The sequence below is a fragment of the Xiphophorus maculatus genome, chromosome 3 (assembly GCF_002775205.1).
Source record: "Xiphophorus maculatus strain JP 163 A chromosome 3, X_maculatus-5.0-male, whole genome shotgun sequence".
Lineage (NCBI taxonomy): Eukaryota > Metazoa > Chordata > Actinopteri > Cyprinodontiformes > Poeciliidae > Xiphophorus > Xiphophorus maculatus.
Genome location: NC_036445.1, coordinates 8,045,261 through 8,064,066, shown reverse-complemented (window position 1 = coordinate 8,064,066; position 18,806 = coordinate 8,045,261). Strand labels below are relative to the sequence as shown.

The 18,806-nt window shown below is 36.7% G+C and overlaps 1 protein-coding gene across 1 annotated transcript; it reads left to right on the top strand.

Moving 5' to 3' along the window:
- Positions 1-3,462: 3,462 nt before the first annotated feature.
- Positions 3,463-18,084, top strand: LOC102221298 (neurexophilin-1-like). Its single transcript, XM_005799462.2, has 2 exons — positions 3,463-3,731; positions 16,309-18,084. The coding sequence occupies exons 1-2, from the start codon at positions 3,660-3,662 to the stop codon at positions 17,104-17,106; spliced, it is 870 nt and encodes a 289-aa protein (XP_005799519.2). The 5' UTR covers positions 3,463-3,659; the 3' UTR covers positions 17,107-18,084.
- Positions 18,085-18,806: the final 722 nt, after the last annotated feature.

The window sequence follows — 18,806 nt, the reverse complement described above, 5'->3', positions numbered from 1 at the left end:
CAGATTGTGATGGAGTCATTTCTAAAGTCTCACCAGTCTGCAACACTTTACGGCTAAATAGGTCATAGAAATGTTTATAAATCATTAATGACTTTATTATGCATTAATTAAGGGAGCAAAGGAAACAAATCTACCAGTGTTACATCTACAGGTGTAAACATTTCTGACTAAGAACAATAAGCATTTCTAAACTTAGTTTTTTTAGTTTTCTTCTCAGCTGTAGTTAATGCACAATAAACGGCGTTTAGAGATTAATATAATTTACTATTTAGCAGCCATTTAAGTGAAAACGGTAAATGAAACAGTAAAGGTCTGATTTACAGCTCAGCCACTAGGTGTCACTGTCCTGCAGAAAAAGTTAAACTATAAAAGTTTAACGTTAACTTTTCTGCAGCACAGACTCATTTGGACCAACACAGAGCTGCATCATTTTAAGAACCAACGTCGCAAATTACTAAAATACCACCTCAAATTTCACTGCATCCTGTTATATTTATTGACAGTCTGCACTGATCTTACCTCTTTATGAACATTAGTACATGTTTATATTTGGTAGTTATGCTTATTAAGGCAGTGCGGTGACAGAAGATCCTGTATTGAGGGCTACACTGCAAAAACACAACATCTGACCAATATTAGTTCTATTAGATTATTTCACTGCAAATAGAAATGTTACCTTTTTTTTGGTTCTAGTTTCTAGTGCAAATATTTTAGTATAGTTGAAATAAAACAAAACTTACTTTTCAGCAACATAGGAGTTTGTTTTAACTAAACAATTCTTTAATATTGATTTTTTTAAAATACTAGTTCTATTAGATTATTTTCCTCTAACATTTTTCCCACGTTATAAGTAATCTAGTACTTCACCAATATTAAAGAATTATTTAAAACAAATTCCTACGTCTTGCTAAAAAGTTACTTTTACGTTAGTTTTGTCTTATTTCAAGTGTACTGAGATATTTGTACAAACTAGTATTAGGTTTTATTTTTTTTCTAATTCATTTAGTTAGTTTTAGGACACTGACGGTTTGTATGTAGTTTTAATATTTTCATACTTGGGTCAATTTTGTTGTTTTTTTTACATAAATCGGGTAATGAAAACCCAACAGATAATATTTTTAAAAAATGTATTAAGTTATTGTTGAACAACCAGCTGACTGAAAACTGAATTTCAGTCCCAATTGTTTCTTATTTAATGTAAACACCAAAACAGAATTGTGTGTTTTTTTTCCAACATTAGTAAAATATTGTCAGAGTTTTGCACACAAATCCCAGAAGCCACTCAGAACATCGGTCTGCTGCTGGATTAAACACAACTTTAATAAATCCACCAACTTGTCTTTTCATTAGTTTCAACATTTTTCTCAAAATAAACGTAATTAATTGGATTGTAAACAACAACAGATCTCAGAAGAAGCCTCAGTGTTGAAGTAGATCGGGTCTGAATGAATCCAGATCCCAGAGAAAGACGTGAAAATCTTTCAGCTTTGTTTGATTTGTGATAAGATCATGAATGAGCTGAAGGTCAATATTTTTCACTCGCATGTTAAAATTTTATAGCTTAAGAAAGTAAACAGAAAAGTATAAAATTTTGAAATGAAACATCCATAATTTGAGAAAAAAGTAACTTTTAAGAAGTTGTGATGTTTTTGCTTTTCTTTTTAGTGATTTTCCAGGAAGTGTGTATTTTTTATTTCTTTAGGAGATAACCTGCTCTGCTCCCAGCAGATGGAGATTAAAAGATGCCGGCATTTCCTTGGACGGGGAACAAAAGATGCTATCGGACTTTTCTGCCTGGTCTAATGATTTTTAGAGTTTTATCCACTCTAGATTATAATTTAGAAGTTTCTCTTTCCTCCGTTTATCAGTTGAGAGGCAAACTAAGCAACGTTGCAGCATTAAATCCACCCTCACTGCAGAGTTTTCCAGGATTAATTCTGTAATGTTTAAAAATCCTATTTACTGCTTTTATTTTATGCAAAAAGACCAAAGATAATCCATTGAAATGTGGTGGAAACTAAAAGTATTTAGATTAATTAAATCTTTTAAACCTCAGATTTAAATGTTTTTCACTGAATTTTCAACAAAAACTAAAGCATTAGTATGAAGAGAAAATATTTTCTCATTTTGTTTTCATAAATATCCTCATAAATTTATGATTAAATACTTTACAGAAATATTTTTATCTGCATGTTTGTCTCTATAAAACATCTAAAGAGGAACATTTAGCCATTTATTTTTTAAAAACAGCTCAAGCTGATTCATGTTGGACAGATAGTGACTGCATCTATTTTCCACTGATTCATCATTTCATTCAGATCTGGACTTTAACTAGGCCGTTCTAGAACATGATTATGCTTTAATTTTATTAATTCAGTTCAATTTACAGAAAACTATTTTATTTTTCCATCAAATGATCAGTTTTCCTGTTCCTGCTCAAATGTATCCCCACAGCATCATGTTGCCACCACCATGTTTCAAACAACTTCAGGGTGTTAAGTGTTAGTGTTTGTTTTGTTTGTTTGTTTGTTTTTCAACTAACATTGGCCAAAAAGTTACGTTTTTGTACTTTCTTCTACATGTTTGTTGTTTCCTGAAAGTTTAGAGTTTCATCAGCCTGGATTGGCTTCGCTATTTCCACTCTGAACAAAAACTGATGTTTGTCACTATAAACAGAAAGAAAAGAAGCAAATTTACGCCAAAATAATTCTGAAATTTTTTAATTAATTTCAGAAATGTTCAAGAAAAAAACAAGGTAATTGCTGAATTTCAAAAGTAGAAAATGTTTGACCTTTGAAACTTTTCCTTAATGATGTTTTTTACTTTCCAACCTTAAAAACTACCTGGTTGTTTCTAGAAATAATTACATGATTTATTTCTCAAATTTTTGAGATTCTTTCAGTATTTCAGATATTTTTACAGCACATTTTTTTGACTTTCTGAACTCAGAGATTTCCTGTTTTTTTTTTCTAGAAAATCACTGAAATTGAAATTTCAGATTTCTTTTCTAGCAAATTTCAGAGTTTGAAAAGTTTTTGTTTCTTTCTAGTAAAAAACAAGATTAATCTGAAAATTTTAGATTTGTTTCTATCAAATTTTTGACTTTTCAAACTCAGGTTTTTTCTCAGATTTTTGAGGTTTTGGCAGAAATATATTTTCCTTCAATCTACAACGGCCTTAAAACGCTGTCATTGAACTCCCTTGTTGCTGAAATTTGCTACACAAATAAACTTGATTTATTTGAAAACTACATGAAAAGAAGAAAACATGGAGTCGTCTAAAATCTTCTTTCCCAGACGAAGTGAGCAGAGGTCATTCCTGCTGACCACCACTAGATGTCAGCACTCAGTGATGCAAAAAGAAAAGTTGTCTCTCAAAAATCAATACTGTGAGGCTCCCTCCCTCTTTTCCACTCTGTTCCTCTCTCTGTCCTCCCCAACTCTCTCCCTCCCGGTATAAAACATCGCTCCTCGCCGACAATCAGACGTGAAAACGCCTCCGTTGTCACCGCAGCGCCGCAGAAACCCTCCCGTTTGCCCGGCTGATACCTGGATGACCCCCGCCCGGATCATCGCCTCCCTCACTCCTCGAGTTTGACAGCTGATCGCGGCTCATCCAGCAGGAGATTCTCCTCTTGTTTTCTCTTCTTTCTCCCTGAAATGAGGCGAACGGCGGACATGAAGAGCACATGTCTGTGGGCCGCCGCTGCGCTGCTGTCACTCAGCTCTCTGGTGAGTTAAATGTCATTTTGATTTGACCTTCTGCTATTTGCATTCTTTGTTTTCAGATTTACAGCAATTTTATCTGTTGAAATACTCCTTCAGCTGCTGTTTTTAACAGTAACTGGAAGTGTTGCAGACTTTAAATGAAAGAAAATCTCCAGCTCTTTTTTTTTTCCTAGTTTCTTCCATTTTGCAGATGTGGTTTGGAAAAAGTATATCTGACAGGGTGAAGGAGAACAGCCTGAGCCCATTATGACAAATACACCAGAATGCTTGCAAGCTCAATGCCTTGACAGTTTGTGACAACCCAATTCCTTTAATCCCTGAAGAGACGGTAACCCTTCACCCGCTGATAAATCTGTCAACAAAGCAATCAAAGCGGAGCAGGAGCCACTCCCCTCTCCGACGCCAGCAGAAAATATTCCATAAACTTAATCCCTACAAACTTGACTGGCCTTAAAAAGCTCCTGTGGCGTTATCTGTGTTTAATTTGCATAGTGATGGAAAGAAGTCAATTACTATTAATTATTCCCTACAACTTAATACCCATTATCGAATTGAATTCACCGTCTTGAAAACCATAAACTCAATTTCACAGCTGACTAAGCGCACTAATCATTTCGCCCCCTCCTCCTCTTATTTCCTTCCTTTTCTTATTTTATGGCGCCCATCCTGCTTTAAAGGAAAAACAATTCCTCGATTTCACCAACAGCAGCGGCGGCGTTCCCTATCATCTGTTTCTCCTTCTGTCACAACAAACCAAAAGCAAACATTAATTATAAGAGCTGGGATAATTTCTTATGATGATTTTCCAGCATCATTTGACAGGAGAGTGTGTGTTTTTTTTTTTCTACAGACTGGGCTGCCAAATTGCTTTGCCATGCTTTAATAGGATGATCATAATTGTTTCGTACTTGCTGCATCCTAAGCTTTCGCCTGCAGCTCCTTCAACAGATTGACAGACCCATGGGAACCTCGCAAACTTATTTTGGCCGCCTTTGAACCAAGTCGTGTGTGAAATAATATGATTATGCGTTTTTCCTCTGGGTAAGTTGGAGAACTAGTGGCCAGGGTTTCTTCTTCTTCTCCTTAAATGTCCCGCAGTCTGTCCGCGCTCGGTATTTATCCTCCTCTGAAGTCACGGTGGGTAATCGTGCCCTGGCCTCTTAACGCGGCGCGGCGGCGAAACGACGCTCGGCCTCCTCCCCAGCTGCCTGTGATGTCTCGACACACTTCCTGATTTGTCATCATCCCTAACCCCCCCCTCAGGTAACGCTTTGATATCACCTGAAACTCTCGGCGGGGGTCAAACGCCCCCATTTGATCCATCATCTGGACGACAGGAGGCCGAGACATGGAGGTTAAATTCGGTGGAAAATTATCGTTTCCTCGAAGCGGCCAGCAGGAGAAAAAAAAGCGTTTAAGAGTCTCTAACTTCCTTCTTATCGTATCATAAAAGATTGAATAAGTTTTAGCTTCTCAGGACATCTACACTGCAAAAACACAACATTTTACTAAGTAGATTCTAGTGGAAATACCTTGGTTCACTTGAAATCAGACAAAACTAACTTACAAGTGACATTCTAGCAAAAATATGAGCTTATTTTAACTAAATAATTCCTTAATGCTGATGAAAAAGAGCAAATTATTTCACTTAAAACGTGAGAAAAATGTCTTGTTATAAGTGAAATCTTTGGTACTTTTTCCATCAATATTATGGAATTATTTACATAAACGTCCTGTATCTTGATGAAAAGTTACTCGAAAGTTAATTTCATCTTATTTCAAGTTTACTAAGATATTTGCACTAAAAACTTGACAGAAAATATTTGGTATGATTTTGTGTTTTTGTAGTGATGAATGTTCAGCTTCTCCTCAGAACCTTTAAATAATCTTTGATCAGTCCAGCTGGGATTTAGTACAAATTAAATGCAAAAATTTCAATTATTTAATATCTTTATAATATTTTTAGTTTTAAGCATGTGACTCCTACACTGCAAAAACACAAAATCTTACCAAGTAGTCTTGGTTCAGTCTGTAATGCAAATATCTCAGCACACTTAAAGACAAAACTATCTTACAAGAACATTTTCTGTAAACCTGTTTTAAGTAAATAATCCCTTAATATTGATCAAAAAGTGCTACTTCTACTGGCAGATTATTTAAATCACAAGACGTTTTTCCCATGTTGTAAGTGAAATAATCTAATAGTTTTTTGTTTGAGTTCAGCTGACCTCAAATGAGTTGAGTTGAGACCAAATCCAGATTATTTATCACTTGACTTATGGACCATTTTTAACTATTTCACATTATAAAGTTGAAGTTTTTTCTATTTTTGAACACCTTTCTGTTTGTTTAAGTTTGGCTCCTTTACAGTTTAATTTATAACAAGACATTTTTCCCAGGTTGTAATAATCTGGCTGGAATAATCCGCCTGTTGAACTAGAACCTTTTCATCAATATTAAGGAATTATTGACTTTAAACAAATCCATATCTTGCTGCAAAGTTGCTTGTAATTTAGTTTTGTCTCTTTTCAATTGTATAAAGATATCTGCTTTAGAAACTAGACCAAAAATATTTTGTAAGATTTAGTTTTTCCAAAAGCACATAACCTGAAGTCTAATGTTTACTCAAGATATAGGAGCTTGTTTTAAGTAAATAATCCCTTAATGTTGATTTTAAAAAGTGCTAGTTCCACTGACACATTATTTAATTTATGACAAGACAGTTTTACCATGTTATAAATTAAATAATCTGACAGAGAAACTAGTATTTTGGTCAATATTAAGTGAGATAAGATGTTTACGATAGAAATACTTGGTATTACGTTGTGTTTTTGCAGTGCAGGAGTCCTAAATGTGGTCTGAAACAGACTTTATGTGTAAGGTGGAGCTTTGGTCGAACTCTCGCCTCCTGGCCCTTTAAGTTTATCTGATTTACCTGAACCCCACCAGGTGATCAAATCTGCTGCATTCATTTGTCAAATCTCCGGATGGACGACATCTGTTAATTTTCCGGAGCGCACAGGTTCCAATCAAGGCTGCAAAGTGGCTTCCCAAATCTTCCATCAGCCTGTTCGCGTCTCCATTCTAGCTACAAATCTTCCCTCCACACGCAGCAGCCACAACATCCAGGTAAATGAAAAGTGACGCACACTTTCATTCTTCCTCACAGGGGTTTTTGTGTGTGTGTGTGTGTGTGTGTGAGCCCACCGCAGTGTCGCCCGGCTCCTCCAGCGGTTCTATTAAAGGTTGGGATTTGTTGGCGGTTCGGGGGTCCGGCCCATAGAATCTCCTCCGCGCTCCCGAGGGAGGATTGGGGGGTTGTTTATCTTCCCGTTTCAAAGAGCGGACGCCTGCGCCTTATCACAGCCTCGCCAAGAGTAGATAGCATTTAGGTTTGTCCAACAAGCCCGCCTGCACGCTGCATCTGGCAATCTGAGAGTCGTTTCCTAAAGGACTCCGGCATGCCGATGCCGTTTGTCGTTATCTCGCCGAGGGATTCTGCCTCGTAAGCTGAACATGTAGGAATAATATTAACAGGCGGTTAAATGGGGTTTTCAGGAGGGGTGCAGAATAAAGTGGAGGGAGAAAAGTTGGCCAAATAAAAAGTAGAAGAGTTTTTAGTAGCAACAAATTCTGTCGTTGCTGGTCAGTTTGCGTAAAGAGCTGACTTTTCAAGAAAATCGGGTTCAAAACACGCAGCTTTAAAACGTCCAGGGTTTTTCCTGTTTATTTTGTGAGATTTTTATTTAAATTGTTACATTTTTTAATCTGTTTTCTGTTGTCTCCATATGTTTCTGCTACGGCTAAAACAATTAATCGTGACTAATCGATTACCAAAATAATTGTCAACTAATCTAGTGATCAATTAATCGTTAACTGGAGTATACAGACTCTAAAAATTTGCCATTTGCTGCAAAAAATAACAATCAGGGAAGTAATTAAGCCAAAACTGTAAAATATAAATAAATGTTTTGCAAGCAAATTGAGCTAAAAATATGCAGCTTTAAAACTTTCAAGGTGTTTCTATTTATTTTTGAGAGATTTTGTTTTACAAATTGTTAGCCTTTTAATATAAATTGTTAACCTTTTAACCTGTTTTCTTTTGCCCTTTGCATCGGGTCCTGCTACAGACGAAACATTTACTCACTTACCGAAATAATTGTCAACTAATTTAGTAATTGAGTAATTACTGACTGGAGTATACAGGCTCTAAAACAAGCGATTTGCTTAAAAAAGAACACTGAGCAGTAATTCAGCCAAAACTGTGTAAAAAATATGTATGTTTTTTCAAGGAACTCTCTAACAGGCCGCTTTAAAAGTTTTAAGATTTTTCTATTTATCTCGCATCTGTTTTCTGTCGTTTCCGTCTGTTCCTGCTTGGGCCAACACGATTAATCGTGATTAATCAATTATTGAAATAATTGTCAACTAATTTGGCAATCAGTAAATCATGAACTGGAGCATGCAGACTCTAAGAAAGCCATTTACTAAAGAAACAGCACACGCGGAGCAGTAATTCAAAACTTTACAAAAAATATGTAGGTTTTCCAAGAAAATCATGCTGAAAACATGCAGCTTTAAAACTTTAAAGGTTTTTCTACTTATTTGGAGACATTTTTGTATAAATTGTTACATTTTCTTACATACATGCGATTAATCGTTAGAATAACCGATTAATCATTACTGAAATAAGATTGACAAGAGTAGGATAGGCAGCCACCTTCAAGAAAAGTCAGATAAAATAAATGAAATATGTTTGGAGTGTATTTAAGTTATTTTTCTTACTGTCAGCTCTTACTATAAGAAGGCAAAACAGTGGATTTTAAGGGCAATACTTCAGGACAGTAAACAGGATATTTTTAAGTTTATGTGGAGCTGATATTTTAGGCAGGAAAACACAGTATCGTTTTGATGTTCATAAAGACTATTCCTGCTTAATCATGAAGTTTTTGGATTCTTTTAGTGAAGAAATTTCTGTGAACATTTTTCTTTCTGGATAATTTATGTGAACATGTTTCCCTGTTCTCTGTAGTTAGCATTAATATTAACTCAGTCCCACTGCCATGCAGGCTTTTGTACTTATTTTTATTGTTCAAAAATGCTTAATTGGGAGTTTTAGATTATTTATTGGCTTTTCTTCGCTGTGATGTCATCTCTCACGGACGTTAACAGACAGACTGTATTTAGAGGCGTCCAGCAGCTTTCTTCTCCAGACGTACGTTGATTTTTGATCACGCTGATCACGCCTGAGTGATGGATTTGTTGTTAAAATGGCAACAAAGATTTCCGGATTTCCTCACTTAATGAATTTCAGCTCATCTTTGTAGCCTTAAAAACTCTTTTTCAACAATTAATTTATTCTCCACTTAGTTGCAGAATGAATTACAACTCAGTGATTTTTTTTTGCTTAAACCCTGCTTTGTTCCCAACACCTATCAACCGCAATACTATTTTCTACATCTGATGACTAGTTTTATTTTAAGTTTGCAGTATAAATACATTTTTGTTGCCAACAAGCATCTATAGTTGAGAGCAGTAGTCCCAAACGTTTCCAAGCCATGCATCCCCCAAACAGCGTTAGCGTCTGGTTATATACTCCATTTGTAAAAACACAAAAAATGCTACAACACATGTAATCATCAACTTTTTTCCCCCACTTTTATTCATGATGCAGTAATTATTACTTTAGCTTAGCATAAATGCTACCTCATATGTGTTGATTTTCGACCATGAGTTCTGTGGTGACATTTTACTATCAGGTAATAAATCTGATGTTCATGTCATAATATATTACATTTTTACTACATTTGAAGAAAATATGTAATATTTTATCTGAGTCCTTTGTCTTTTCCATTTTGTGCTTGCTAGCTACGTTAGCTATGCTAGCTTGGTAAATTTGACTGGAAGCTAATCAGAAAGACAAATATGGCAAATAACATTTCAGTACGTTATTTTAACTTTTATTTTAAAAGGACAAATGAAAAACAGTTTAGATTTTGCATTTTAAAAATGTCTAAATAAAAATATGTTTTACAAATGTACGATTGAAACATTTAGATTTTTTTTAAAAAACTTTAACAGATTAGATTTTTTTAAAAATTCAAATTAAATGTGTTTAAAAAATTTAAGGGATTTCATGTTTCAAATTAAAAATTCCATTTAATTTTCCATTTATTCATTTTTCCGCCATCTTCCTGAGGCCATCTTAGCACTCCCTGGCGACCTCTCAGAGGCCCACAGCCCCCATTTTGAAAAACACTGCCTTAGTGAACAGAGGCTTCAGTTTTAGTTTTCAGTTTGGATTTGGTGCTACCTTCTAAAAACATTTAAATTATGTTTTTTTATATTGTGTCAACTCACACAATGAACAAATATTCAGTCGATTTAATCCAATCATATTGAGAAATTAAAAATTAATTACATACAGTTTGATCCTAAAACACAAAAATAAAACCATTTGAGCTGATAAAATTAAAGACTACAATGGTCAAGCTTCTTTTTAAAAAAAGTTTCATCTGAAGTTAATATTGAAGATAATTAAGTGCGGAGCTAATTCCACCTTTAACAACAAGGGTATATTGTTTATCCTTGTGTGATATTCATTAAAGCCCAGTATTGACAAACCAATATCAGTTAAGCCCAGAGTTATCAAAGTGCCACTGTTGACCTTTACACTGCCAGCTTTGTTGTTCCTCCTCTTTCTCCGCTCGGCAGCATTTCTTTCAGGCACATCCACGCCTCCCTTTGTGCATCGCTGCAGCGTTGCTCCAGTTTTGGCCCCGCGGTGTGCCGGTGCAGTTGGTCGGTGTGTTCCGGATGTAAACGTTGCTTTAGTCAGGACTGCCTCTGATCTGCCTAATCTCCCCGGGCGGGATTACAGGTTGGGCTCTAATCCGTGAAGTGGGGGTCTCTGTCAGTGTGCCTTCCTAATCTAGAGACTGTCAGGTGCTTTAGATGAAAGCTAATTGCATGTCACAGTTTGGGGACCAAACATAGCGCTGGCGACAACAGAGAGGAGGAATTAGGTGCGAGGATGACTGGGCACACACACTCCAGACGTTCTCTGGAAAATTTGATCATCTTAGAAGAAAACGGAGATGAAATCCTTCCTAAGAATTTCAGTCACAACAAACATCAACAAGTAACTCGGAAACGGAATATTTTGGGTTTGTATTTTGAAAGAAAGACAAGTGAAGTTCCTTCCAGGATTTGTATAGTTCAGAAAATATTCCTCACATGTAGGCGTTAAAAATGCTGCATCCACACAAACACGAGTCCCACTTTCAGTGATTAGTATGACAGGCATTGAAAGCAGCTCTAAGCTGCTCCCCAATATCCCAGGATCTGGTTTCAGGACTCCGCTGAGAACTGAAACCCAGTTACAGAGACGCATCAGTAATTACTGAGCTACCAAAACGATATTTCATTTGGTGATTAGAGACTACAGTCTTTCAACAACTCAGAATAGATACAGTCATGAGAAATAAATGAGCTTTACAGCTTGGATTGCAAGACAAAGGTCCATTAGGAGACAGTTTATTCTTTTACGATTACTGAAAATAAATTAAACCGGCGTGGGATCACGTTTGGAGTCGTTTGACCTTGGTACTTCCTGCCAGATCACAAACACATTGTGATCTGTGTCAAGTTTTCTGCTGTGATTTCCTTTAAAATCCCCAGTTGTTTCAATTATGTTTGTTATCAAATAGATTGAAGTCTGAACAGATATTCCTAAACATTTCTCTTGCCTTTTCAAATTCACTTTAAAACATCTTCATTGTGGCAAGATGAGCCACTATTGTTTCATTAACTGACAAAAATCTTTTTCTGAGAGCTCTAGAGTTTTCCTTTTATGTTTCCCTGAACCGGTCAACAAGAGTCTGCCTGCTATACAAAACACTTTCATTACATTTGTTGCATAAAATCATTCTTTAGATAATGAGATAATACTTTAGATAACGAGAGTCTGATCAGTTCTGCGGATTGAGAGCTCCTTTCAGAACTTTAAATAAAACAAGATGCTGCTGGCCACGCCTCCGCCTCTACGTTTACACTCGTATGTAAAAATAGCTGCAAATAGATGCTCAATTATTCAACCATACATTTTTGAAAAGCAGAAATGGTAAAACCAGCTGGCCAACAGTGTTGGAATTCTGCTGGGGTTGCTAGGTAACAGGCTGGGCTTCGCCGGGGTCACTAGGGGAACGGGCAGCGCCTGTTGATTTGTGACTCAACATTTGGAAGATGTTTGAAACGGCACACTTTCCAGACACCAAAAAACATGAACTTATTGCCAAAAGATATTCTGTGTTTTGTTGTTTTTTTAAGTGCTTGGGCTGATTTTAGAAACAGTAAAAACTTAAAGGGAAGTATGAAAACATGCAGTCCCCCGTCAAATGTGACTCAACAGAAGGTTTTTGAAACATCCTTACTTTCCAGACACAAAAAAACCTTAGCTCATTGCTACTTTTAAAAACAGTAGCGACCCAAAAGGAAACAGAAAAACGTCCAAAATGTGAGCTTTGCAGAACAGGTCCCATGTAATAATAATAATAAATAAAGCTGTAGACGTTTTGTGCTTCCAGAGGTGAAAACGTTTAGATTTAACTCCGCATGTGAGGCTGCACTTAAGAAACGTTCAGGTTGAAAGATCGCCGTGGCAGAGATCACGGTTCGCTCCCATCGGGACATTCGTCATCGAGGCCTCCTCTTCAAAACAACTGGAGGCCATCTTTTCAAACCGCTGCACTCCGAAGCCGAGTGCATGAAATGAACGCAGCTCCTGCAAACAGTTTGCTGCACGCAGTCTGACCGCTACAATGTCATTCGGTGAACTTTTGGAAAGAGAGAAGACCTTATTCTCGGCGCTTCGATCGCTGCGTGAAAAGTACAAAACGTAAACGCTTCGACCAGATGGATCTACTGTCACGCCGTGCGGCTGCCGCGCGGACATCACTGTCACGCGTCTCTGCGGGGTGCGAGGGAAATCTTTGCGCTCTTTTCTGTGTGATTGTCAGAGGAGAGGCAGAATGAGCCATCAATCATCCATTCAGGGCACATTCGGCAGGTAATAGTCCGCTGTTGGATCACGTCTGCAGCAGAGACGCGCGTCATTCATCTCAGCATACGGCAGAAATACCCCTTTAATCTTGATTAGGACGTTTTCACACACTGTGAGATGTAGTTACAGCTTTAAATGATACGTTACAGGTGCTGACAGGTGAGACGAGACACAACTGTTGGTGTTTTCTTGGTTCTGTTTTTAGAAAATTATTAGAATAAAATTACACATTTTTCAAATTTAAAGACAGCATTTAAATGTCTACTGTAGCAAATTGAAATACTCTAGTAATTACTTTTTGATCTGATTTACACAAGGTTATTTAAATTACTTTTAATGCCAGATCTCGCAGCTTTAAGTTTCCCCAAAACTAAAGCTCTATAAATGTATAGAAAACTTTACAAGCTTTAGCTGAATGTTTTGGACTTACTGTGACTGCAGTGGAAAAGTAAACAAGCAAACATTGCTTTAAACAAGGAGCCACTGCTTTAATAAAATAGACTTTTTAAATTTTGAGTTTTGTAAAGTTCAAGCCTGGGTATCAAATATTTTAATTCCAACATATTTTATCTCCAGCTCTGCCTACACTATTAATGACAAACACTGTTGGCGTTTTCTTGGCTTTGTTTTCATAAAATCATCATAATAAATAAAATTACACTTTTTTAATATATTAGATATTAAAGGACAACATGTGAATGTCTACTGTAACCAATTGAAATACCTTTAATTATTTTTTGGAAAAACCTATATATGGTTATTTTAATTATTTATAATCCTGCTGCTTCAAGTTCTTCCAAAACTCAAGCTTTATAAATCTACAAAAAAACTTTTACAACCTTTAACTTAATGTTCTGGACTTATTGTGACTGCAGTAGAAAAGTAAACGCATATCCTCAACAACAAACATTTCTTTGTTGCAGACTAAACAGGGAGTGATACATAGCTTTGTTTTTATTACAAAAATAAACTTATTAAATGCTCTTATATGCTGTGTCCCTTTTTTAATTCCTCCCATATTAAAACACAAATATATATTTTTCAGAACATAATTTAACACATTAGGAACTCTACTGTAACGGGAAAGAAAACATTTAGCTTCAGAGCTTTTTTTTTTAGAATAAAATTAATTTAATCAAACCTTACAGTATGGTGCTTTAAATTAGTCATTTCTGTAATGAAAAACTAGACTGTGTATATCTATGAATCATTCCATGATGGCAACAAAACTGAAAAAGGACTTTTGCGTCAGTCACTGTTTTAACAGTATGAACTATTTTCATTTTGCTTTGAGTTTATTAAACTGTGAACTTCAAGTCTGGCTATAGAATATTTTCATTCTGAGATATTTTATCTGCAGCTCTGCCAACACTGTTAATGAAAAACCACAGCTTATCATAGCTCTTCTGTTTTTCATCAAATAAGAAGCATAAAACAAACTGAAACAATGGAAAAGCTGTTAGTTCTCGTGTAACATTAGGTACACACACACACACACACACATTTGATTTGCATGTATTAAAATTTTATCCCCAACAAAACCGATTTCAGCTAGTGAGCTCCTCAAAAGAAGTTTTAATCATTTTCTCATTTATTGTTAAAAATGTTTACATTTAACATAAAATTAGCCTTTAATAAATGATGGATATGTTCTATTCACTTTCTGTAACATCTTATTTCTGGCCAGGATTAGAGTAATTCAGATTAACAAAAGAGAGGGTTTACCCCACAAGTCCAAACCACCTCATATTCACACTTAATGGGGGACATATTATGCAAAATTCACGTTTTCACGTGTTTTTATACTTTCATTTGGTTCTCAGCTGCTTCTAAAAACAACCCAGATGTTTTTTGGCTGCAAGTTAATGTGTTTTTGTCTGGAACATGAGTTTCAAAAACCTAAGTCACATTCAATGGGCACTGTGACATTACCTAGCAACCCCAATATAGCTCCTTGTGTCACCTAGCAACCCAAGCTTCCTCCAACACATTTGTTCAGCTGGTTTTACAGTTGTGTGCGCTGTACAATGGCTGCTGGAAAAGACAAGTGTTTTGTTGTTGAATTGCCATCTAGAAACCATTTGTTACATTCTTGTTGGTTGTGCAGGAGGCTCTACTTCTGTTTTTCAGAGATGTACGAGTGTATAAAACTGTACATCTTTCTTTAGTTCTTTCCTTTGGTTTTGTTTGTATTTCCTTCTAGTTCATGTAAAGCACTTTGAACTGCCATGTTGCTGAAAATGTGGTATATAAATAAAATTACTTTATAACAGCTTATCATTTGCAGCCATTTTTAATGTAAATGTTGAGTCGGGGGGCATGGCCAGCAGCAGTTTATTTGGATTTAAAGTGACAAGAGGCCCTAAAACAGATTATTCTGGAAAGAGCTCAAAATAGTTTGGTTTAGCAGAACCAAACTAAAATCTCATCATCCAGGAATGATTTTGTGCAAAAACATTCTTGTGAACATTCGACCTATCCTAACCTGTTCAAGGAAGCATTTAAAGGTCACCTTTAAGTTGTAACGAACGCTCTTATCAAAGCATAACTCCGCCCTCTACAATTTGTGAAAAATTCCACAAACGTGGGTGGAGCTAAGTGTGGGACCTGAGAGTTGTTTGGTCAAGACGAGGGAAAGCACTGTTGACAACTTTGCAATTTTTCTAGCAACTTTTTTTTATTTTTTTTTAAAGAAACTAAAAACTTATTGGAGACTTTGGCAATAACACAAACCACCAACTGCTCTGCAGTAATTGTCCTCACTAAGCGAGAAAAGTAATAGCAGTTTAGAGTTTCTACTTAACCTATTGTCTTCTTTTGGACTTTGAGTGGAAAGAATACCGACACAGAGCTGACCTTTGTGCCAAACATTTGAGTATTTTGTAGCTGGAACTAAAAAATAGTTTCAAGACAAAAGAAGTTCAAGGATTTTGAGGCCATTAGTATTAAACCAAACATTCTCAATATTGAAATATTTAACAAATGGTGATGCTGAAATTGGTCTATCAGGTGAAACATTTTGTCCTTGATCTGCTCTGATCAGTTAAAAACTAATTGTATTTTCTTTTTATCATGGAAAACTTTTTTTGGTTTTTAAATGCAAAACATGACATTTTTGATGCACTTTGATTTGCATTCAATAAAATAATCGTTTTCTGTTTGATTAGCAAATTACTACCTCAGTTACCCAATAATTAAAGTGTTTACGTAGTTTAATAAATACAACCTGATTTGCATGTCTTAAAATTGACCAAAGTTTTAGTTCAGATATTATAGGAAACTTGTATTCAGTATTCAGTCAGTGAAAGTCTAATTGGTGCTTCTCTGCTTCCAACATTCATTAATTAGAGTTATAATTAAAAATGGCAATGAAAAAGATGCTGACGATTACCAGGCTTGGGTAATTTAAAACTGTGTGAAGTATTTAACAATAATCCGTCTTTTGATCTCCTATTGGACAGATTCCCATGCCGCTCTCCAGCTGAATGCTGTATTTAACTTTTCATGTTTGTTTTCCAGGTGACCAATGCTGATTCCCCTCACTCAGGAAGTTCGGACTTGAGACAGAGCTCCAAATCCAAAGTGAAAACATACTGGACTGAAAGCAACAAAGCGGTTTCCATCAGTCGCCTGCTGTCTCAAACCATCTACGGAAAGGAGAACTTCACCTCGGTGGATCTGAATTACGACGACGCGGACACCTACTCCAAACCGGAGCATTGGAACTGGCTTTACAACGCTTCAACGCCGCGCGATCCGCGGCCTCGCACGAAAAGACGGCCCATCGTCAAGACTGGGAAGTTCAAGAAGATGTTCGGCTGGGGCGATTTCCATTCAAACATCAAAACCGTGAAGCTAAACCTCCTCATCACTGGGAAAATAGTGGATCACGGCAACGGCACCTTCAGCGTCTATTTCCGGCACAACTCCACCGGCCAGGGCAACGTTTCTGTCGGGCTCGTTCCCCCGACGAAGGCGGTGGAGTTCCAGGTCCATCCGCAGCAGCAGCACTTCCACCAACATAACCACAACCAGCAGCAGCAGACGGCTCTGGAAACCAAAGACACCAAGCTGTTCAACTGCAGGGTGGAGTACGAGAAGGTGGAGAAGGGCACCAGGAACTCGCTGTGCGCCCACGACCCGTCGCAGAGCTGCCCGCAGGAGCAGACGCAGAGCCACGTGTCCTGGCTGTGCTCCAAACCTTTCAAGGTCATCTGCATCTTCATCACCTTCTACAGCACCGACTACAAGCTGGTGCAGAAGGTCTGCCCGGACTACAACTACCACAGCGACACCCCCTACCTCCCCACCGGGTGATCACATGACCAAACAGGAAGGGAGAAAGACACACCGTCTGCCGGGCCAGGAGTCCAACTTCAGATGTTGACAAACTTTTGTTTTGTTTTTTTTTCTCTTTAAATTACAACAGACATATCCTTGTGAGAGGAGGAGTTCGTTAGGGAAGCACTTCTAGGATTGCAATACCGTTAATAAATGCATAGCTGTTTTTGGAAAGGAAGCTCAAGCAAACTGTGAACATACACCGATTGTATTTATGTAAATATTCTGGACTGCAGCACACACGAAAAAATGGTTTTATTAACATTTTTTCCTCTCCAGCTAATTTACTTGTTTATGTTGATGGTGTATTTCCGTTTCAATCATGCTTTGTGTCTTCTTCAATCAGTCTCTGATAATCTTTGCAAATGCATAAATGTCAACGCAAATAAGAAGAATCTGTCAGCACGCGTTAGGAGGGCGTAATGGAAAACGCAAACATTATTTCGAGTGGTGTTGTTTCCCGCAGTGTGGTTCGTTAAGAGCGAGTGTATCTCTCTGATGTCGTCGTCGGACTCTCATCCATGTTCATGCATGAACCGAATGTGGTGAACGGCTAAATAAGGCCCGTTTATATTGTCATTTTATTGCACCTGTCAGAAGAAATCTTCGTCAAGTCTCGGCTGCGACAGGAAACAAGGTAGAAAACAGTTCTTCTGGCTTAATTCTGTGTTGTGTGTTTGAGGTGACACTGAATGACACCATCTGGGAGCGCCAAACAGATCAGAAATGTTGCAATAAATAAATAAAAGTTGCAGAAGACATGAAAGATGACAGAGATGCATAAGGTTATTTTCTGTGCAAAAAATAACTGTGCTCTAAATCAGTTTCTCTTTAAATGTTTTTTTTTTCTTTTAAATGTTGCATAAAACAAAAATGGTGTAATAAAATCCAGCTCCTGCTAAACAACAAGGAGCCAGTAGAGAAATATATAATCATAAGTATTCATTTGATACACTGCAAAAACAGAAAGTCTTACCATGTTTTTTAACTAGTTTTTAATGCAAATATCTTAGAAATAAGACAAAACTAGCTTACAGGTAACTTTTCATCAAGACATTGGAGCATTTTTTTAATATATATAAGGAAATACCTTATTGTAAATTAAATAATCCGCCAATATAACTGGTACGGTTATCAACATTAAGGAATTATTTTCTTAAAACAAGCTCCTATATCTTACTGAAAAGTTACCTGTAAGTTAATTTTCTTTTTTCAAATGTACTAAGATATTTGCACTAGAAAATTCAACCAAAATTACTTGGTTTAAGATTTTGTGTTTTTGCAGGGTAGCCATCTGTTCCAGAAAGCCAAAATGAATGCTTTGTTTAAAAATATAGAACAAAGAATGAAAGATGAAATCTGTAGGTTCATTTTGTAAAAGCCATAAAATCTCCAAAGGAGAGAACGTGAATTAAATCAGCAGGCGCTAATCACATATCAAATGTTTGCACCTCTGGTTATCAGAAAAGGCAGATTATGCATCAGACTAACACTTCTGCTAATGACACTGGATGTTGCGATCAGCCATTAAAGCTTCATTACATGAATTGGGAGCCAGTGGCTCCATGCAAGGCATTTGGAGAAAATGAACACAGTAAAAGAAGGAAGCTCTGCAGAGTCAACAGCACAGAGTAGAGAATGAATTAAAATGCCAATAGGAAACCTGTATGAAAAAA

Coding starts and splice junctions, on each gene's coding strand:
- LOC102221298 (XM_005799462.2), top strand. CDS start 3,660: ATGAGGCGAACGGCGGACATGAAGAGCACATGTCTGTGGGCCGCCGCT. Junction 3,732..16,308: donor TGCTGTCACTCAGCTCTCTG/GTGAGTTAAATG, acceptor TTTGTTTTCCAG/GTGACCAATGCTGATTCCCC.